Raw genomic sequence first — 17,298 nt, 5'->3', positions numbered from 1 at the left:
ATGACACTTCAATCAAATCAAACTCAAACTTAAGGTGTAAAGATTATTGTTCAATTCTGTAATATGGAAAATTGCCACCACCTCTTGGTGGAATAATGAACCTTCACTGCAGTATAAAAGCAAAGCATTGTGGGAAACACTCAGATGATAGATGTGGTTCACAGAGAGGTGACATCAGAATTATTTCATGAGTGAAAATGACCATAAGCTGTTCAAAAATTAATGCTAATTGTAATATGAGAATTGTAATAGGAGAAACTTTTCGAATATTTCATCTTCCATTTTTGTCCCTTTAGTAGCATTTAACTGGCTACTAACAGGTTATTGGATTGGCCGTTGGAGCCGTTTAACATCTGACTTCTTTCCCCAGTCAATTCAATTCAATTTTATTTGTATATCCCAAATTCACAACAACAGTCATCTCGATGGGCTTTGTATCGGTCAGAGCCTCTATGCTCACAGATGGATCAGCTGATGTCCTTTGTATTGTGGCGACCTGGGGGTTAGCCCTGCCTTCAGCCCCAAAGACTCATTGGAAGTGGGGAATCTTGGGTGAAAACCATGAGTGAGGGGCCTGGGAACAGAAGCGATAACCCTGCTATTTGTGGTGTGTTCATATAAATGGGCATTGATGCTGAAAAGGAGACTTTGCTTCTCTGCCTATTTCTTCCTCACTGAAACTGTCCGGGGTCGTTCAATGTGTGTGGGGCTCAAACAGCTATGCAATGAAGCCACATAATTAGCAGCTCGGCAATAGTGACGTACTAGCTGGTTTGTTACAGTATTTCTAGCTTTCATTGCAGGTCTGTTTCCATATGTAATAATTTGTTTTTGAAGGCTGTCACTTTTGTTGTATTAAAAACTCAAAATATGTTTGAAGCTGTTCAATTTTTTTGACGACGTTCATCACAGACTTTGACTTTTGAGTTTTGGCACTTGTGCCTTTCCGTACAACCGCGCCGTTCAGGAGTACGAGGCAGAAATGGACGTCCAGAGAGGACTCCTAAATGACAAGTTTCTTTTTAAGACTAGAGCTGTGATAGTGTGGGATTTTTGATCACCGACGTGATAAAGCAGCAGGAGTCGAGGTGTCGCGGTTAATAAAATCTTCCAGTGAAACATCAGAAAGTTCTTCAACTGATCCGTTCTTCTCATCCTTCAGGGAGTTCAGCTTCTTTACTGACCTCAAAGTCTGCAGTCTGCAGTCTGGACTCTCCAGAAAACCACACAGATGAAGAACTCCTGGATCCTGCAGGTTCTGGTTCCAGCTTAGGTCCAGTTCTGTCAGATTAGACGGGGTTTTCTTCAGAGCTGAGACCAGAACTTCACAGCTGATCTTTGACAAACTGCAGAACCACAACCTGCAGTCAGACAGAAAAGTGTGTTCAGGAGCAGTGATGCAGCTGGAGGTCCAGGAACTTGGTCCATTCAGTCAGGTGGGACCCGCCCTGATGACAGATGACATTTTCACTGTTTGCTCATTTCTTTTGGATTTGGACCCAAAAACATGATCAGGAATGAAAACATAATAGATTAGAAATGACTTGAAATTAAGTTAAAACAGACGAGGAATTGAAATGTTATTGATCATCATGAATTATTGAGGACTAAATATTTACAATCCAATAGATTTCAAGCTTCCACATCAAAAATGTCAGATTAAATTGTATTTCTTCATCTTGAATCCTAAATTGTAAAATGCATTTTCAAATGATCACATTGCAGAAAAACAGCTGTAAAAGTCTTTAGTTCTCCTCTGAAAGCATTTCCTGACATTTCTAAACAATAGAGGGGCCTTGTAAAACATGAGGATCCACGGGACCCAAAATGTCTGAATGTGGCCCTGAAGAGGAGCTGCTGATGGTTCTGCTGTTAGTATAAGGTTCCAGCTGGTTCTGCTGGTAGTCTAAGGGTTTCAGATGACACAACATGTTTGGAGGAAAAATGGCACCGCACATCACCCCCAAAACACCATACCAACAGTCAAGTTTGGAGGTGGGAGCATCATGGCTTGGGGCTGTTTTTCAGCATGTGGTACTGGTAGACTTCATATCATTGAAGGAATAATGACTGGAGAAAAGTATGGAGACATTCTTGATCAGAATCTGCTGTCAGCTGCCAGGCTGCTGAAGATGAAAAGAGGGTGGATCTTTCAGCAAGACAACGATCCCAAGCACACAGCCAAGGTATCACTCAACTAGTTGAAGAAAAGGAAAATAAAGCTGCTAGAATGGCCCAGTCAATCACCAGACTTGAAAATCTTTGGAAAGAACTGAAGATCCGGGTTCACAGAAGTGACCCCCGGAACCTTGAAGATTTGAAGGCAGTTTGTGTGGATGAATGGGCCAAAATCACACCTGAGCAATGTATTCCACTGGTTTCTCCATACAGGAGGCGTCTTGAGGCTGGAATCACCAACAAAGGTTTTTGCACTAAGTATTAAATAAATTTCAGTAAGCGTGTTCAATACTTATTCCCTGTGCCATTTCACTTTATTACACATAATAACACCTATCTCCTCGAGACATGCCTGGATGGCAAAACAAGTTAGGGTGGGAGTGGAATCCATTTTTATATATAACTGTGTGTCATTGGTGTAACAGTGGAATGAAATGTTGTGTTTCCGAATGATTTTTCCAAGTGGAGATATGTAGATGGTAAAGAGTGAAGGTCCAAGAACAGAGCCTTGAGGCACTTCGCAGGTGACTGTGTGTGTGTGAGATTTAGCAGTCCCCAGAGCCACATATTCTGTCCTGTTTGTGAGATATGATTTAAACCAGTTGAATATGTTCCTAGAGAGTCCAACAGTAGTATGAAGACGGTTACGGAGAATGCCGTGATCCACGGTATCAAATACAGCTGATAAGTCCAGAAGGAAGAGTAGAGATGGGGAACCCTGGTCCGCAGCTATGAGAAGGTCATTCATGACTCGGACCAGGGCTGTCTCTGTACTGTGAGCTGGCCGGAAACCAGACTGAAATTTTTCATATAAGCTGCGCGTTGAGAGATGATGGTGGAGCTGAGCAGCGACAACTTTTTCAAGAACCTTTGACAGGAACGGTAGGTTAAAAATGGGTCTGTAATTGGCCAAATTATCAGGATCCAGTGCAGGTTTTTTTAAGTGTGGTCTTATAATGGCAATTTTGAGAGCAAGGAGAACATGACCAGCTTGTAATGATTGGTTAATTATAGTTGTGATGATTGGACTGATAATTGAAATGTTGTCTTTGATCAGGGCTGTTGGGAGGGGGTCAAGTTTGGCAGGTAAGTAGTTAGATCTCATGGAAGATATTTTTTTGGTGAAAAAATCCATGAATCTATCACAGCTGCTGACACTAGCATCACTAGCATCACTATGTGTGGGGGGCTTAAGCAGAGAGTGTGTGGTGGAAAACAGCTGTTTTGAATTTCCAGTGTTGCTATTGATCTTGTGGGAATAGAACTTTGACCTGGCTATTGTAAGGGCTCTGCAATAGACTTTTTGATGGTCTCGATAGGCCTATTTATGTACTGCCAGGTTGTTTTTTACAAGTCTTCGTTCCATGGCTCGTCCAAGTCTTGTAAGAATTCGCTGTTCCTCTGTTTACCACGGGGCTAATCTTGCGAAAGAGACGGTTCTTGATTTCAGGGGTGCATGGGATTGCAGAGTGTTATGAAGTGTAGAGTTGTAGTGATCAACAGATTCATTAACTGAGGTGAGTGGTGATAGCAGAGAGAGTTTTTGTATGTCCTCTTGTATGGCTGCATGGTCAATGTTTTTCAGGTTCCTGAAATATATTTACCATTTTGTGATTTGATGTTGGTGAGCTAATGCTAGTTCCAATGAAATAACCTTGTGGTCGGACACGCCCAAGTCGTAAACTTCCATGCTGGTAATGGGGGCTGTGTCAGTGATAACCAAGTCAAGAGTGTATCCTTTATAGTGTGTGGGTTCTTTTACATGCTGTGTTAGCTGTAAGGTGTCAAGCAATTCCAAAAACTCGACAGCAGAGCAGTTTTTGGGAGTGTCTACATGTAAATTAAAGTCACCTAATATGAGCGTACTGGGTGATGTGACGCGTATTGTTGTCAGCAGGTCTTGAAGTTCAGTGAAAAAGCCGGGGTTCATTTTGCGTGGTCGGTAAATAAGGATTATTGCTATTGTTATTTTTCTGTTCTACATTTGAATAACAGGCATTCGAATGTAGACAATACAGGTGGTGAAATGGGTGTCAGATAAAGGTTTCTGGGACATATTACAGCTAGGCCTCCTCCTTGTACAGTAATTGTGGCTTTTTCAATGGCTTTTTCGGGGCATTGATGGATATCACCAGACAGCAGAAGGTAGATGGCGATGACTAAAGCAAGGCTTTGTTGCGGCTTTAATTTAATTTCAGAGTGCATTTTTATGCGCCGGTAGTGATGTGGATGGACAAAGAAGGTGGTAGTAGTCAGGGCAAGTTTCCCGAGTGCTTGTTTAGTTGGAATTCCGTTTTTGGTCGCATATATGATGGCTTACTACTGCTGTTTAATTCATTGACATTTAAAGGTTGATAGTTGTCATCATACTTTAAACTATTAAGCAATACATAAACAAGCAGAGCTGCGACTACACCTGCAGAACCTGGCGCCACCATCTTGGATCCTTAGGCTTCAATTAACCAGAAGCTGATAGAAATGGGGGAATGCGGAAGGTAAGGGGATTTTTTTTTTTTTTTTTTTTTTTTTTAACTTGTCCTGTCCAACAGCTAGGCAAACAGATGAGAGCTGATGGCCTCTTGTGTTGGACATATTTTATTTTAACAAGAGGGGTTATTCATCTTCAGACAAACCAAAGGTATGTCTGAATAAACCCCTTTTGTAATTGAGGCCAAAATTTATTAATTTCAATCATGTTTGAAAATCTTTGGTGTTGGACCGGACGGAAAAGGAAAGAGGGGAAGAAGAGAGAGGGACGTTAGAGAGAGGGGGGGGTAGGAGGGTGATAATAGGAGGGGAAGGGGGGTAAGACCATGAAGCAGCATAGAGCAGACAGGTTTACTGGTTGTTTATCGTTACGGTACGGTTCAAATGTAGTACAAAAAGGGCGGGGCCTGTTCACACACACTCAAATATTATCAACACACCTGCTAGCCGCAAAAATGTCCACATGTCAACATGCACACAAAACAGATAGTGTTCACGAACGCATACCTATGCCTTTAAACCAACTAGTGTGAAATCTTTCATTCATTCAATCATGCAAACTATTAGTGCAAAGGTGAGCTAACACCTGTGCTCAGGTGAGTGTTTATGTTCTTCTAAAATGGATGGTGGAATGTGAAAACAAGTAGGAGGAGCGCCCAGCCACCCCCACACCCATACCCCCGCCGCAGCAGCAGCGGCAGCCGGAATTCCCCCAACGCCACACGGGAACAGGCAGGGAACAACCGCCCCCCGGGCGACCAAGACCGCCACCCAGGCCAGGGCCAGCAGGACCGCCGCGAGGCCCCCAGAGCCAGAGAGCAGGGAGGCGCAGAGGGAAAGAGAGCGCCGCCCCAGCCCAGCCAGGAAAGCAGCCCCCCGCCGCGCCGGAAGAGCCCAACGCAGGGCCCCACCGGAGAGGGACGCCCACAGCCCCAGACGAGCACCCCACCACCACCCAGGAGTTCCGGGCATCCCCCCGCCCCGACCCCAGGTACGAGCCAGGACCCCCCAAGGGAGACCCGCTCCGCACTCCAGGCAGCCACCCACCCGGCCCACGGTTGGTCCAGGTAGGAGCAAGGCAGGGGCCCGCCGCCCCCGCCCAGGAGGGGGGAACCCCGGGGAAAAAAGGGCGGCCCACAAGGGATGTTATAAATATGGCCCGACCAGGCTCGGCCATGTTGAAAGTTTGGCGGGGCCCAGCGCCCAGGGGCAAGGACCAGGACCCACCCCCCAGGGACACAAACACCCCCGGCTCAGGTGTAATATGAACCCCCCCACCGTGCGGAGAGAGCACCGCCGGGCCCAGGGAGCCGGCACCCAAGGGACACGGCCGCCATCGCCAAGGGGCCCGCACCCCCCACCAGGGAAGGGGTAGGGGACAGATGGACCCAGGTCCCACCTTCCTTGTAAAATGTGTGTGCGTGTATGGGTGTTTGAGAGGGTGTTTGTGTGCATGTGTGTGTGTTTATGTTTGAATGTATATATTGAAGGGGGAGGGGTGTGTGTACTAAGGGGGGTGCAGTTAAAATTGGCGAGTAGGGCACTAAGGGGACATCTCCTGATTACTCACAGTGATGTCCCCTCACCCTCCACACCAAGGGGCCCTAAATGTCTAAGGTGCGGTTAAAATTGGCGGGTAGGGTGCCAGGAGGACATCTGCTGCTTGCTTGCAGTGATGTCCAAGCACCCCCCCTACCAAGGACCCTACATGTCTAAGGTGCAAATAAAACCGAAAGAGGGGGGGCCCACTCCATACGGCAACCATAGGAGGGGGGCCACTCCCAAGTAGCCCCCCCCCAAGGCGCATCGCAGGCTAGACCCCCCACCCCCTCACCCTAATATGAGGTTATATAAGGAAGGGGGTAAGTTGGGGACAGCTGGTAAACTGTCCCCCGGTGGTCAAACAGCCGTCCCCCAGCCCACCCCCAGCAAAGGGGCCAGGGCCACCCAGCCCAGGGGCCCACCCCCGGAGGCGCCGACACCCCAGGCCCGGCACCACCCACCCCACACAGAGAGAGAGGAGCCAGAAAGCGTCGCCCCCCCCCGGAGCAAGCCCAGGCCCCCACCCCCAGACGCCGGCCCTAGAAGAGCTCTGGTCAGGCCTCGACGGGACCGAGGAGGCCAACCGGCCGAGGCAACCACTGATTGCCTCAGCGGAGACCCCGACCCGCTAGCCCCCCCGACCCGTACTAATAATGGGCCCCCCCTCCCCCCCAGAACGCCCCCCCACAGGACAGGGCCGACAAGCCCCCCACCCCACCCCACCCCAGACCCCGCAGCCGACGCGGGTGACACCCAGAGCGACCGGGGGCCCCGAGAGGGTTGTCCCGTCCCGCCCCAGAGCCAGGGAAGGGCCGATCCCAGCCCCAGGTGCAGATGGGCAGCCCATCCGGCGCCGCTGGGCCCCCCCCACCCGAGCAGGGCCCCCCGCCAACCCCCCCCAGCACAGGCAAAGGGACCACCCCCCCAAGCCAAGCCAGACCACCACCCCACCCCCCCACCACGCACCCCCACACCCAAGCCCAGAGGGCCACGCAGCGCCCCAGCCCGCCCCACCCAGGCACCGGACCCGACCCCCCGACCAACGGAGCCCCCCACCGCCCCCGCCAGGCACCGGAAGCCCCAACCCCCACCCCATACCACGGCAGAAGGGCAAGGAGCAGCGACGACCAAGCCCCCCACCCCCTAAGTCATGGAGTCAACCACAGGAGACCAGAGAGACTGAATTCTTTCAAAGTTACTTGAGCTTTGGGCTGACATTTTTTCCAAGCTGATATGATCAAACAGCAGATTTCTGTGTTGACTTATGTTTATATTTTTCTTGTTTTTCCAATTTATTAAAATAGTTTTTTTGGCAATACAAAGAGTTATGAAAATGATAGATGCTAATCCTTCTTCTATATCGATGGCACTCATGTCACCAAGCACACAAAGTGACGGTGAGGCAGTGATTGAAACCTTAAGCCAGACTGATAAATCGGCACATACCTGCTGCCAGAGAGCCTGGACAGGAGTGCAGAACCACAGTGCGTGCATGTAGCTGTCGGGTAGATTATTATCACAGTGCTCGCAAATGTCTGAGTTACTGAGACCCATCTTGAACATCCTCTGTCCAGTGTAGTAAATTCTGTGAAGAGTTTTGAGATGGATTAGCTGCAGATTTGGACTTTTTGTCAGTTTAAAGGTGTTTAGACAAAGTTCTGACCAGAAGCTTTCATCTGTGCTGATGCTCAAATCTGCATCCCATTTTTTTGTTGGAAGGGCAATATTGTTATCTAAATTACATAAAAGTTTGTATATTTTGGAGAGAGTTCTATACATTGAAAAATTAATCAGAGTGGTAACTACATCTGGTAGCTTTAAATCGTCGTCTTTAATTTTATACTTTTTAGTAATACTTGATTTAAGTTGCTGATATTCCAAGAAGTTATTTATTCCATGTTTGTCCTGAAGTTCCTGGGGGGTTATGAATCTTCTATCAATAATTACGTGCTCTAGTTGTTTTATGCCCCCTGCTTGCCAAGCTGGGAAGTGAATCATTTTTTTGTTAATAAGGATGTCCGGGTTGTTCCAGATGGGTGTCATTTTGCACGGTTGAATTGATGATTTTGATATTTTGAGAAATTCCCACCAGGCTGTTAAGGTGGCATTTATATTAATGCTTTTGAAACAATCCTGTTTTTTAACTGTTTGGCTAATAAATGGTAGCTGTGACAGGTTGATCTTTCCACATAACGCCTGTTCCAAGTCTAACCATGAGTTGGTTTCTGGATTATTTTTTAACCATTTTAAGATGTATTGTAATCTATTTGCAAGAAAGTATTTGTGGAAGTTAGGTAATTCTAATACTCCACAGTTTTTTGCAGATTTTAAAGTTTTTAGACTAATTCTTGCAGGTTTGTTGTTCCATAGAAAGCTTGATATGGATGAGTCTAATGTTTTGAACCATTTTAATGGCGGTTGTGTGGGAATCATTGAGAAGAGATAATTAACCTTGGGTAAGATTTTCATTTTAACCGTGGCTACCTTGCCCATAAGGGACAAAGGCAGGTTGGTCCAGCGTGTTAGATCGTCCTGTATGCTTTTCAGTAATGGGGTGTGGTTTAGCTGCACCAGTTCTGATAGTTTGGGGGAAAAGTAGATACCCAGATATTTGATATTTCCTGTTTTAACTGGAATTGTGAGTCTTTGTTCCATATTCCTGTTGAGTGGTAATAAAACAGACTTATTCCAATTAATGGAATAGTCTGATATGGAGGAGAATTCATTTATGATCATTGCTGTTTCATTTACAGAATGTAAATTCCTTAAAAACAGTAATATGTCATCTGCATAAAGACTAATTTTATGATGGCTGTGTTTGGTTTTTATTCCTATAATGCTCTCATTCTGTCTTATTGCTGCAGCTAAAGGCTCAATGAATATAGCAAAAAGAGAAGGAGAGAGTGGGCAGCCCTGTCTGGTTCCTCTTCCAAGAAAAAACCTGTTTGAAGTCTGTTTATTAGTTCTAACTGATGCATTGGGGTTGTGATATAATATTTTGATCCAATTGATGAATGCTTCTCCAAAACCAAACTTCTGGAGGGCAGCAATAAGGAACTTCCAATTAACTCTGTCAAAGGCTTTTTCAGCATCCAGCGATAGTACCGTCATTTCCTGGTTTTTAATGGTGGCAAAGTCTATTATATTAACTTGTCTACGGACATTATCATCCGAGTGTCTGCCTTTGATGAATCCAGTCTGGTCGAAGTGAATTATGTGAGGAGTGATTTTTTCTATTCTCTGTGCTAGTGCTTTGCAGATAATTTTTACATCTGCATTGATTAGAGAAATAGGGCGATAGCTTGAAGGACTAGTGGGATCTTTGTCTGGTTTTAGAAGAAGAATTATGTTGGCTGAGTTCATGTTAGGTGGCATTGATTGGCTCTCATTAATAGATGTGACAGTTTTATAAAATGTTGGTGCCAGTTGTTCCCAGAATTCTTTATAAAACTCAGCAGGAAAGCCGTCAGGCCCTGGTGCTTTACCATTGGGCATAAGTAACAGAGCTTCATGAAGTTCAGACGGCGAGAGCGGAGAATCTAAGTTTGTGATTTGATCCTCATTTAGCCTGGGTAGGTTTACATTATTAAGAAATGAGTCAATACTTTGCTCTGACGGATTGATCTGCGGTGTGTACAGGTTTTTATAAAAGTTTTCAAATGCGTTATTAATTTTGACCGGGTAAGGGGATTTTTATTCGCAGAGAGAGGGTAACTGTCTCTGAGACAATTAAAATCCAGACTGATACATTCTATCCCGTCAAACGTGTGGCTATTGGTTGAAAGAGTTGCTCAGGGCGAAGTGGGGAAGCAGCAAGCTTGGCCATCCTAAATATTAGGATATTGTTTCATTTTTATCGAGATAATAATAAATTGATCATTCTTGTTTTTATTTTTCCCCTCTTGAACGAATGTGGGTCACAGAGACACGGAAGTTACCACTGAAAGCTGCTTTTGCGGCAGGACGGAGACCATACCGGGATGTGAATGAACGCAGACAAGGAGACGTGATTATCGATGCTTTTGTGCTTTTTAAAATGTATAAATCTGATCTTTAAACATCCTCCGTGTCTTCCATGTAATGTAATGAGACACACACAGACAGAAATGTGAAGGTATCTGCTGTAAATCCAAGTAACAACATCCGTGTTTATGAATGACAAATTATTCTTTCCAGGGAACAAGATATTATTTTCTGGGAACGGAATATTTATTATTTTACCCCTGTCAGTTCCCGGGCTCAGTAGAATGCTCATGATTGCACATCGCTACGCCAGTTCTTAAGTCCTGGCTTGCAGGCTACGTACAAATAGGGCGTTTATTGATCACATGCTGAAATTTTAACCAGTTGAATGTGCTGTGAGGCAAGAAGTGACTCTCTGATGACAGACAGAATCTGCGCTCAGTGTATTTAAACACGCATGTGCAGTGACGGATGTTTCAGAAAATGTCCAATTGGCAGTTCTGCATGCCAATCAAGCCATGTACTTCCCAGTGAGGATATTGATTCGCTGACGGATTTTTGAGTATATTTTTTACATTTGTGGTTATTTATCTTTGCTGGCCTGCGATCTACCCTCATGTCCTTGAAGATCTACTGGTCGATCGCAGTGGACGTAATGAGCACCCCTGATGTAAACAATCGTAAATTTGTTTTCAGTTGTGTCCAGACAAAGAAAAAAAGCTGAAGTTCTTCCTATGTATTTACATCCAAGAAGCAAATTGAGCTGCACAGAGGGTAAGTTCATCCTTGGCTAAATGTTGTTAGCACGTATTAGCCTCATTCTAACCATTCTTCTGGGTCCAAGCTGCCGAGAATAAAGCACTGGCCGCACAGTTTTAGAAAATTATGAGCACTTAATAATAATCATAACAATAATAAAATCACGATAAGAAGATCAAATGTAAAATGAAATCAGAGAAGTGTTGCTGTGGAGAAGCGTACTGATGCTAAACTCATTCTCTGTAGATTTTGCATTTAATCATTTATCAAATATTGTTAATCTATAACCTCTTTACTCTTAACGTCGTTGATCTTAATCTTTCCTTAAAAAAACCCCAAAACACAACGATTTTAATTTCAATATTTAGAAAATATGCTAATATTTCACATCCATCACATTGGCCAAGAGCTTAATGGCTCTACAGAATTATCAGAACCCTTTAATGGTGAAAAATAGATTTGACAGGAAATGGGAAGTTAAAAAAAAACCCATCAGACTTACTTAACTGACATTAAACCGATAAGCAGCTACAGATCTACCTTTGCAGGTTTACTCAATTCTTTCATTTCTCTTCACCGAAACTCTCCTTCTTTCTTTTTTTCCTCTCTTTCCTCTCTAGTCTGAACTCACACTTTTGTGCTCTGCTGTGTCTGATTTGAACTTTGACCTCGCTCAGCTTTCAGGCAGGTTTGATCAGGATGACTAGTCTGTCATTAGTTTGAGTTCTTGTTTGTTTTCTGACTCTTAAACTCGCAAATCTGTCAAATGTTTCCACAGCTGAACCTTTGGTTGCCATGGAAACATATTTGTTCTAAAGAAATTATAAACAGTTCTGACCTCAGAGTCTGCAGTCTGCAGTTTGGACTCTCCAGTCCAGAACACAGACCCTTCATGGATGAATCCTCCAGTCTGTTGTAGGTCAGGTGCAGTTCTGTCAGGAAGGACGGGTTGGACTTCAGAGCTGAGGCCACAATTTCCCAGTCAGTCTCTGAGAGTTCACATCCTGAAAGTCTGTGAAGAGAAAGAAACAGGTGAACTATGATGAATTCAGGCTGTGATGAAGTTCCAGTTGGACATTTGTCTCTTCATCAGAGCTTCATCTTCATCATGAACCAGTCCTCCTCATCAGTCTCTCTCAGACCTTCATCTTTCTTTCATCTGCAGCTGGAGGAGAGAAGGTGGAGCTCCATGGAGCTTCATGCTCCCCTCAGTCTGTCAGTAGCCACGGTTACATGGGCAAAATATCTTGATCGGATCAATGGTCGGGTTAAAATTCAACCGTGCACATGGGATCAGAAAACCTTTTTCCGATTCCGTGGGTCACACTTTAGGTCGGAATAAATCATTTGGGCATGTGCAGTAGTGTTGAAAATACTGGAAAAGGAAAGGAGTCCCACAGTAAACAAACCTTGCTGTCATAAACGTTTATGCAGCAGCTCTGTAATATACGAGATGATCGTCTAAACGTGCTTTTATTATTGGTATGGTTATTACACTGACCAAAAATATAAACGCAACACTTTTGTTATTGCTCCCATTTTTTATGGTATGAACTCAAAGATTTGAAACATTTTCCACATACACAAAATAACCAGTTCTCTGAAATATTGTTCACAAATCTGTGATAGTGAGCACTTCTCCTTTGCCAAGACAATCCATCCCACCTCACAGGTGTGCCATATCAAGATGCTGATTAGACAGCATGATTATTGCACAGGTGAGCATTAGACTGGCCACAAGAAAAGGCTAATACACGCGCTAACAACATTAGCTTTGTTTGATGAACACAAAATCCATGCGGGAAATGCCGCAATCTGAGTATTGGCTGCACGTAAATATGTGGGAATAACATCAGCCTTTATTTTGGACACGTCTGGAAACACAAAATCCACGTGAAAATTTGCCGCTAACCCAGAGCAGCAGGAAGGATCGCGGTCTGAATTCTCCCACACAAAACAAAACAACAAAACACACACGTAATAAAGCATCCTCCCTCACCTTAAACACAAAGTTATTAATCCGGCTACTCTGCTCAGAGACACAGTTCGTTCGGTCCACTGGCACCCAAGCCTGGACCGCGCAGGGTCCACATGTCACGGGGCAGAGAGCGCTCTTTCCCGGCACCCCCCTCTTGAGGGGTGTAAGAGAGGGGAGAGGCGACGAGCCAGAGGGGCGGGAGCAGAGCGGCGCTTTGCACCGGGCCTCCGCAGAGCAGGAGGCCTCGGTCCCGTTTGAGCTTTAAAGCTTTCTCTGGAGCAAAACACCATCTATGCATGACGTTAAACCAGAGCAGTAGTGACACACGATCGGAATGTACTGTTTATGTCATGGTGGCCCGTCAGGATCCTCCCCCTCCCAGCTCTGCTCACGACTCGCAGCTGTTACTACTCACCTCATCTACACACCTGCTATTTAAGGAGATCCACCTCAAGCTTTCTTCGCCAGTTCGTTAACCCTGATGGTGCTCACCTCACCTCATGCCATGTCTGGCCCTCAATGCCAAGCTTCGCCTGCTTACCTTACCTTGCTTTGTTTTGCTGTGCTTCAGGTCTGCCGTTTCTCCACGAGAGTAACCCGAGTCCACTTCCATCTCGAGCAGAAGCTGAAGTCCGCCACGCTCCTCCAGAACTCCAGCCACGCCACCGTCAAGAACTCCTGCCACGCCACCGTCAAGAACTCCATTATCGCCGCCGTCAAGAGTGCTGATCCCGCCGCAGAGAAACTCACGTGTACACCGCGGGCCGAAGACTCCTCGTCAAGCTCTACGCCACATCCCCCTCCTGGATCCGCCGGCCCTTTCAAAATAAAACCCATTACTTAACTTTCACCTATCTGCCTCTTCCTTCCGGGTTACAGCATCTGGGTCCACCTAGTTCAGATCATGACAGAACGAACTGGCCAAAACCCCGACCCAGCTGACCCGGAAGGACTCCGTCTGGCCATAAGTCACCAAGGCATCTTGTTAGGACGCCAAGCCGACGCCCTTTCCCAAATGGATTCAGCTCAACAAGACCTTTTTCGCCGTCTCGACGGTATGACACAAACTTTATTAGAATTAACTGGACAATTTTCTGGTTCCGCAGCTCCAGTCCCCGCTCCACCCTCTGTCAACCTGGGACCTTCCGCTTCCTCCTCAAACCGGAAAAATTACAGACTCCTGCCAGAACCGTTTTTGGGTGATGTAGAAAATTGTGGAGGCTTTCTACTCCAATGTCAACTCTTATTTCAGCAGGCTCCCAGATATTATCACTCGGACCATAGCAAGATTACGTTGGTTGTGAATTCCCTGAGAAGTAAGTCACTCCAGTGGGCTCAAGCCTTCCTCGCAGCCAACCCCATCTCCCACTTGACGTTCAAACGCTTCATTGGTGAGTTCAGACTCGTTTTCGACCAGCCTCGCAAGCAAGAGGAAGCCACTAGGCGACTTCTCAATCTGAAACAGCGCAACCGGTCCGTCAGCGACCACGTGGTAGATTTTCGCATCCTGGCGGTAGAGGCAGGTTGGACAGATCCCGCCCTGCGAGGTGTTTTTTATCAGTCACTCAATGAAATCATAAAAGATCATTTATGTACCCAACCAGAAGCCCTATCTTTTGAGGAACTTGTAGCCGCCGCCTTGCGCTCTGATATCAGACTAAAAGAACGTCAACATGAACGCTCGTATCCTGCTCGTAAGACCACCATGGTCAGTACTCCACAGCTGTCCTCACTGGAACTCCCACCACAGAACCTCCAACGTAAAACCCCTGGTGAACCTATGCAGATCGGTGTCTCTCGCCTTTCAGCGGAAGAACGTAACAAACGCCGTGATGAGGGGTTATGCTTCTACTGCGGGGGTCAAGGTCACCAAGTCTCACAGTGTCCAATTCGTTTAAACTCACGAACCCCCCTGTTAAAAGACAGGCCACGGGGGAATATGCCAGTTGTTTCTTCCCGGAATAACTTCTGTTATATTCCTGTCAAGTTATGTTTCCAGTCTAAGTGTTCTGAAACCCATGCCCTAGTTGACTCTGGTGCCGAACAAAGCCTTATTGATCATGCTCTGGTTTCCTGTCTCTCTCTTCCTATAGAAACCCTCGACAATCCTATCAATGCCGCCGGTTTGGGAGGTCAACATCTCTCGTGCATCACCCATCGCACTAAACCCATGTTAACTCATCACTTCCGGTAACCACCACGAGTATATTCGGTTTTATGTCACTTCGTCCCCCCAAAATCCTGTGGTTCTGGGGTACTCATGGCTTAAGGTCCACAACCCTCAGTTTGACTGGGCCGGGCAGCGCGTTTCCAACTGGAGTGGGTTTTGTCTGGCTAATTGTCTCCAGTCAGCCATTCCTCCCGTCCCTCCTGCTAGTACCTCCTTGCTCGAAGACATTGACCTTTACTCCGTCCCTTCTTGTTACCACGAGTTCAAGGCCGTCTTCAGTAAAAAGAAGGCTGGTTCGTTACCCCAGCACCGCCCCTACGATTGTGCCATTGAGCTACTTCCGGGCGCTACGCTCCCCAAGGGCCATTTGTATAATCTCTCCGGTCCGGAAAAGACCGCCATGGAGACATACATTCACGAGGCCCTTACCTCCGGTCATATTCGTCCCTCGTCGTCTCCCGTAGGCGCTGGTTTTTTCTTCGTAGAAAAGAAGGATAAGACCCTTCGCCCCTGCATCGATTATCGTGAGCTTAACTTAATCACCGTGAAGGACAAATATTCGCTTCCCCTCATCAGTTCCGTCTTTGACTCGGTCCAGGGAGCCCAGGTTTTTTCAAAATTAGATATACACAACGCCTACCACCTCGTTCGCATCAAAGAGGGCGACGAGTGGAAAACGGCTTTTAACACACCCCTTGGGCACTACGAATACCTTGTGATGCCTTTCGGTCTCACCAATGCTCCCGCGGTATTTCAGAGACTAGTCAACGACGCGCTTCGTGACTTTCTCAACCGGTTTGTATTCGTCTATTTGGACGACATACTCATTTTTTCCCGCGATCCCAGTCAGCACGAAAACCATGTCTGGTCAGTTTTATCCAGGCTCCTCGAAAATCAACTTTATGTTAAAGCCGAGAACTGTCAATTTCACGCCAAGTTCATTTCTGGGTTATATTTTCGAATCCGGCCAGGTTCGCCCCGATCCTGCCAAGCTTGAAGCCGTTTCTCAGTGGGAACCCCCCTCTAACCGCAAAAAACTGCAACAATTTCTGGGGTTTGCTAATTTTTACCGCCGATTTATACGTAACTATAGCGCCTTAGCTGCTCCCCTCACTCAGCTCACCTCCGTCTCCAAGCCCTTTACCTGGCACCCTCAGGCCCAAGAAGCCTTTGACCGGTTAAAGTCTCTGTTCATCTCGGCGCCCATCCTTATTCAACCAGATACCACGAAGCAGTTCATTGTTGAAGTCGATGCCTCGGACACAGGGGTTGGGGCCGTCTTCTCCCAAAGAGAGGAGTCCTCCGGCAAAATAAAACCCTGCGCCTTCTTCTCCCGCAAACTATCCCAGGCGGAACGAAATTACGACGTGGGAAATCGGGAACTACTTGCCATTAAGCTGGCTCTGGAGGAGTGGCGTCACTGGCTGGAGGGAGCTGATCACCCATATATTGTTTGGACAGACCATAAAAAACTGGCTTATCTGCGCACAGCCAAGAGACTGAACTCTCGTCAAGCTCGGTGGTGTCTTTTTTTTGACCGCTTTCACTTCACAATTACCTACAGACCCGGAAGCCGCAATACCAAACCCGATGCTCTCTCCAGAAAGTACAGTCCTGACGATGCTCCGCCTCCTTCTTCCATCATCCCTGCTTCCTGCATAGTTGGCAACCTAACCTGGGACATCGAAACCCGCGTCAGAGATGCCCAAGGTGAGGAAGCCTGCAATACCCCCTGCCCTGATGGCACTCTGTTTGTTCCCACGTCCCTCAGGTCAGACATCATAGCTTGGGGGCACAGTTCTCGGATCGCCTGCCACGGAGGTGTTCATCGAACCCTATCTCTCCTCCGTAAGAAATTCTTCTGGCCCCGTATGGACAGGGATGTGCGTGAGTTTATTGGCGCATGCACTGTCTGCGCCCGCGCCAAATCCGGTAACTCTCCACCTGCCGGTTTGCTTCATCCGTTGCCCACTCCTCATCGTCCTTGGTCCCATCTTGCTGTTGATTTTGTCACAGGGTTGCCTCCCTCTCATGGAAACACTGTAATACTCACTGTTGTCGACAGATTCTCCAAGGCCGCGCATTTCATTCCACTTCCTCAACTTCCCTCTGCCACCGAGACCGCCAAGATCCTAGTCAACCAGGTATTTCGCCATCATGGTATCCCAGCCGACATTGTTTCTGATAGGGGACCCCAGTTCATTAATCAAATATGGAAGAC

The 17,298-nt window shown here is 46.6% G+C and overlaps 1 protein-coding gene across 1 annotated transcript in view; it reads right to left on the bottom strand.

The window, feature by feature from the left end:
- Window positions 1–1,315: 1,315 nt before the first annotated feature.
- Window positions 1,316–17,298, bottom strand: part of LOC105358602 (protein NLRC3-like) — a gene marked incomplete at its 3' end in the record, with an annotated part of 56,240 nt that continues 40,257 nt past the window's right edge. The window contains exons 7-8 of the mRNA XM_023961519.1: window positions 11,768–11,941; window positions 1,316–1,361 (exon numbers count right to left, since the gene is read on the bottom strand). Of these exons, the coding sequence (XP_023817287.1) occupies window positions 1,316–1,361; window positions 11,768–11,941 (220 nt within the window). The remainder of the gene's footprint in view (window positions 1,362–11,767; window positions 11,942–17,298) is intronic.

The sequence above is a fragment of the Oryzias latipes genome, chromosome 2 (genome assembly GCF_002234675.1).
Source record: "Oryzias latipes chromosome 2, ASM223467v1".
Taxonomy (NCBI): domain Eukaryota; kingdom Metazoa; phylum Chordata; class Actinopteri; order Beloniformes; family Adrianichthyidae; genus Oryzias; species Oryzias latipes.
The sequence above is the reverse complement of the archived record's forward strand: the minus strand, read 5'-3'. Positions and strand labels throughout refer to the sequence as shown.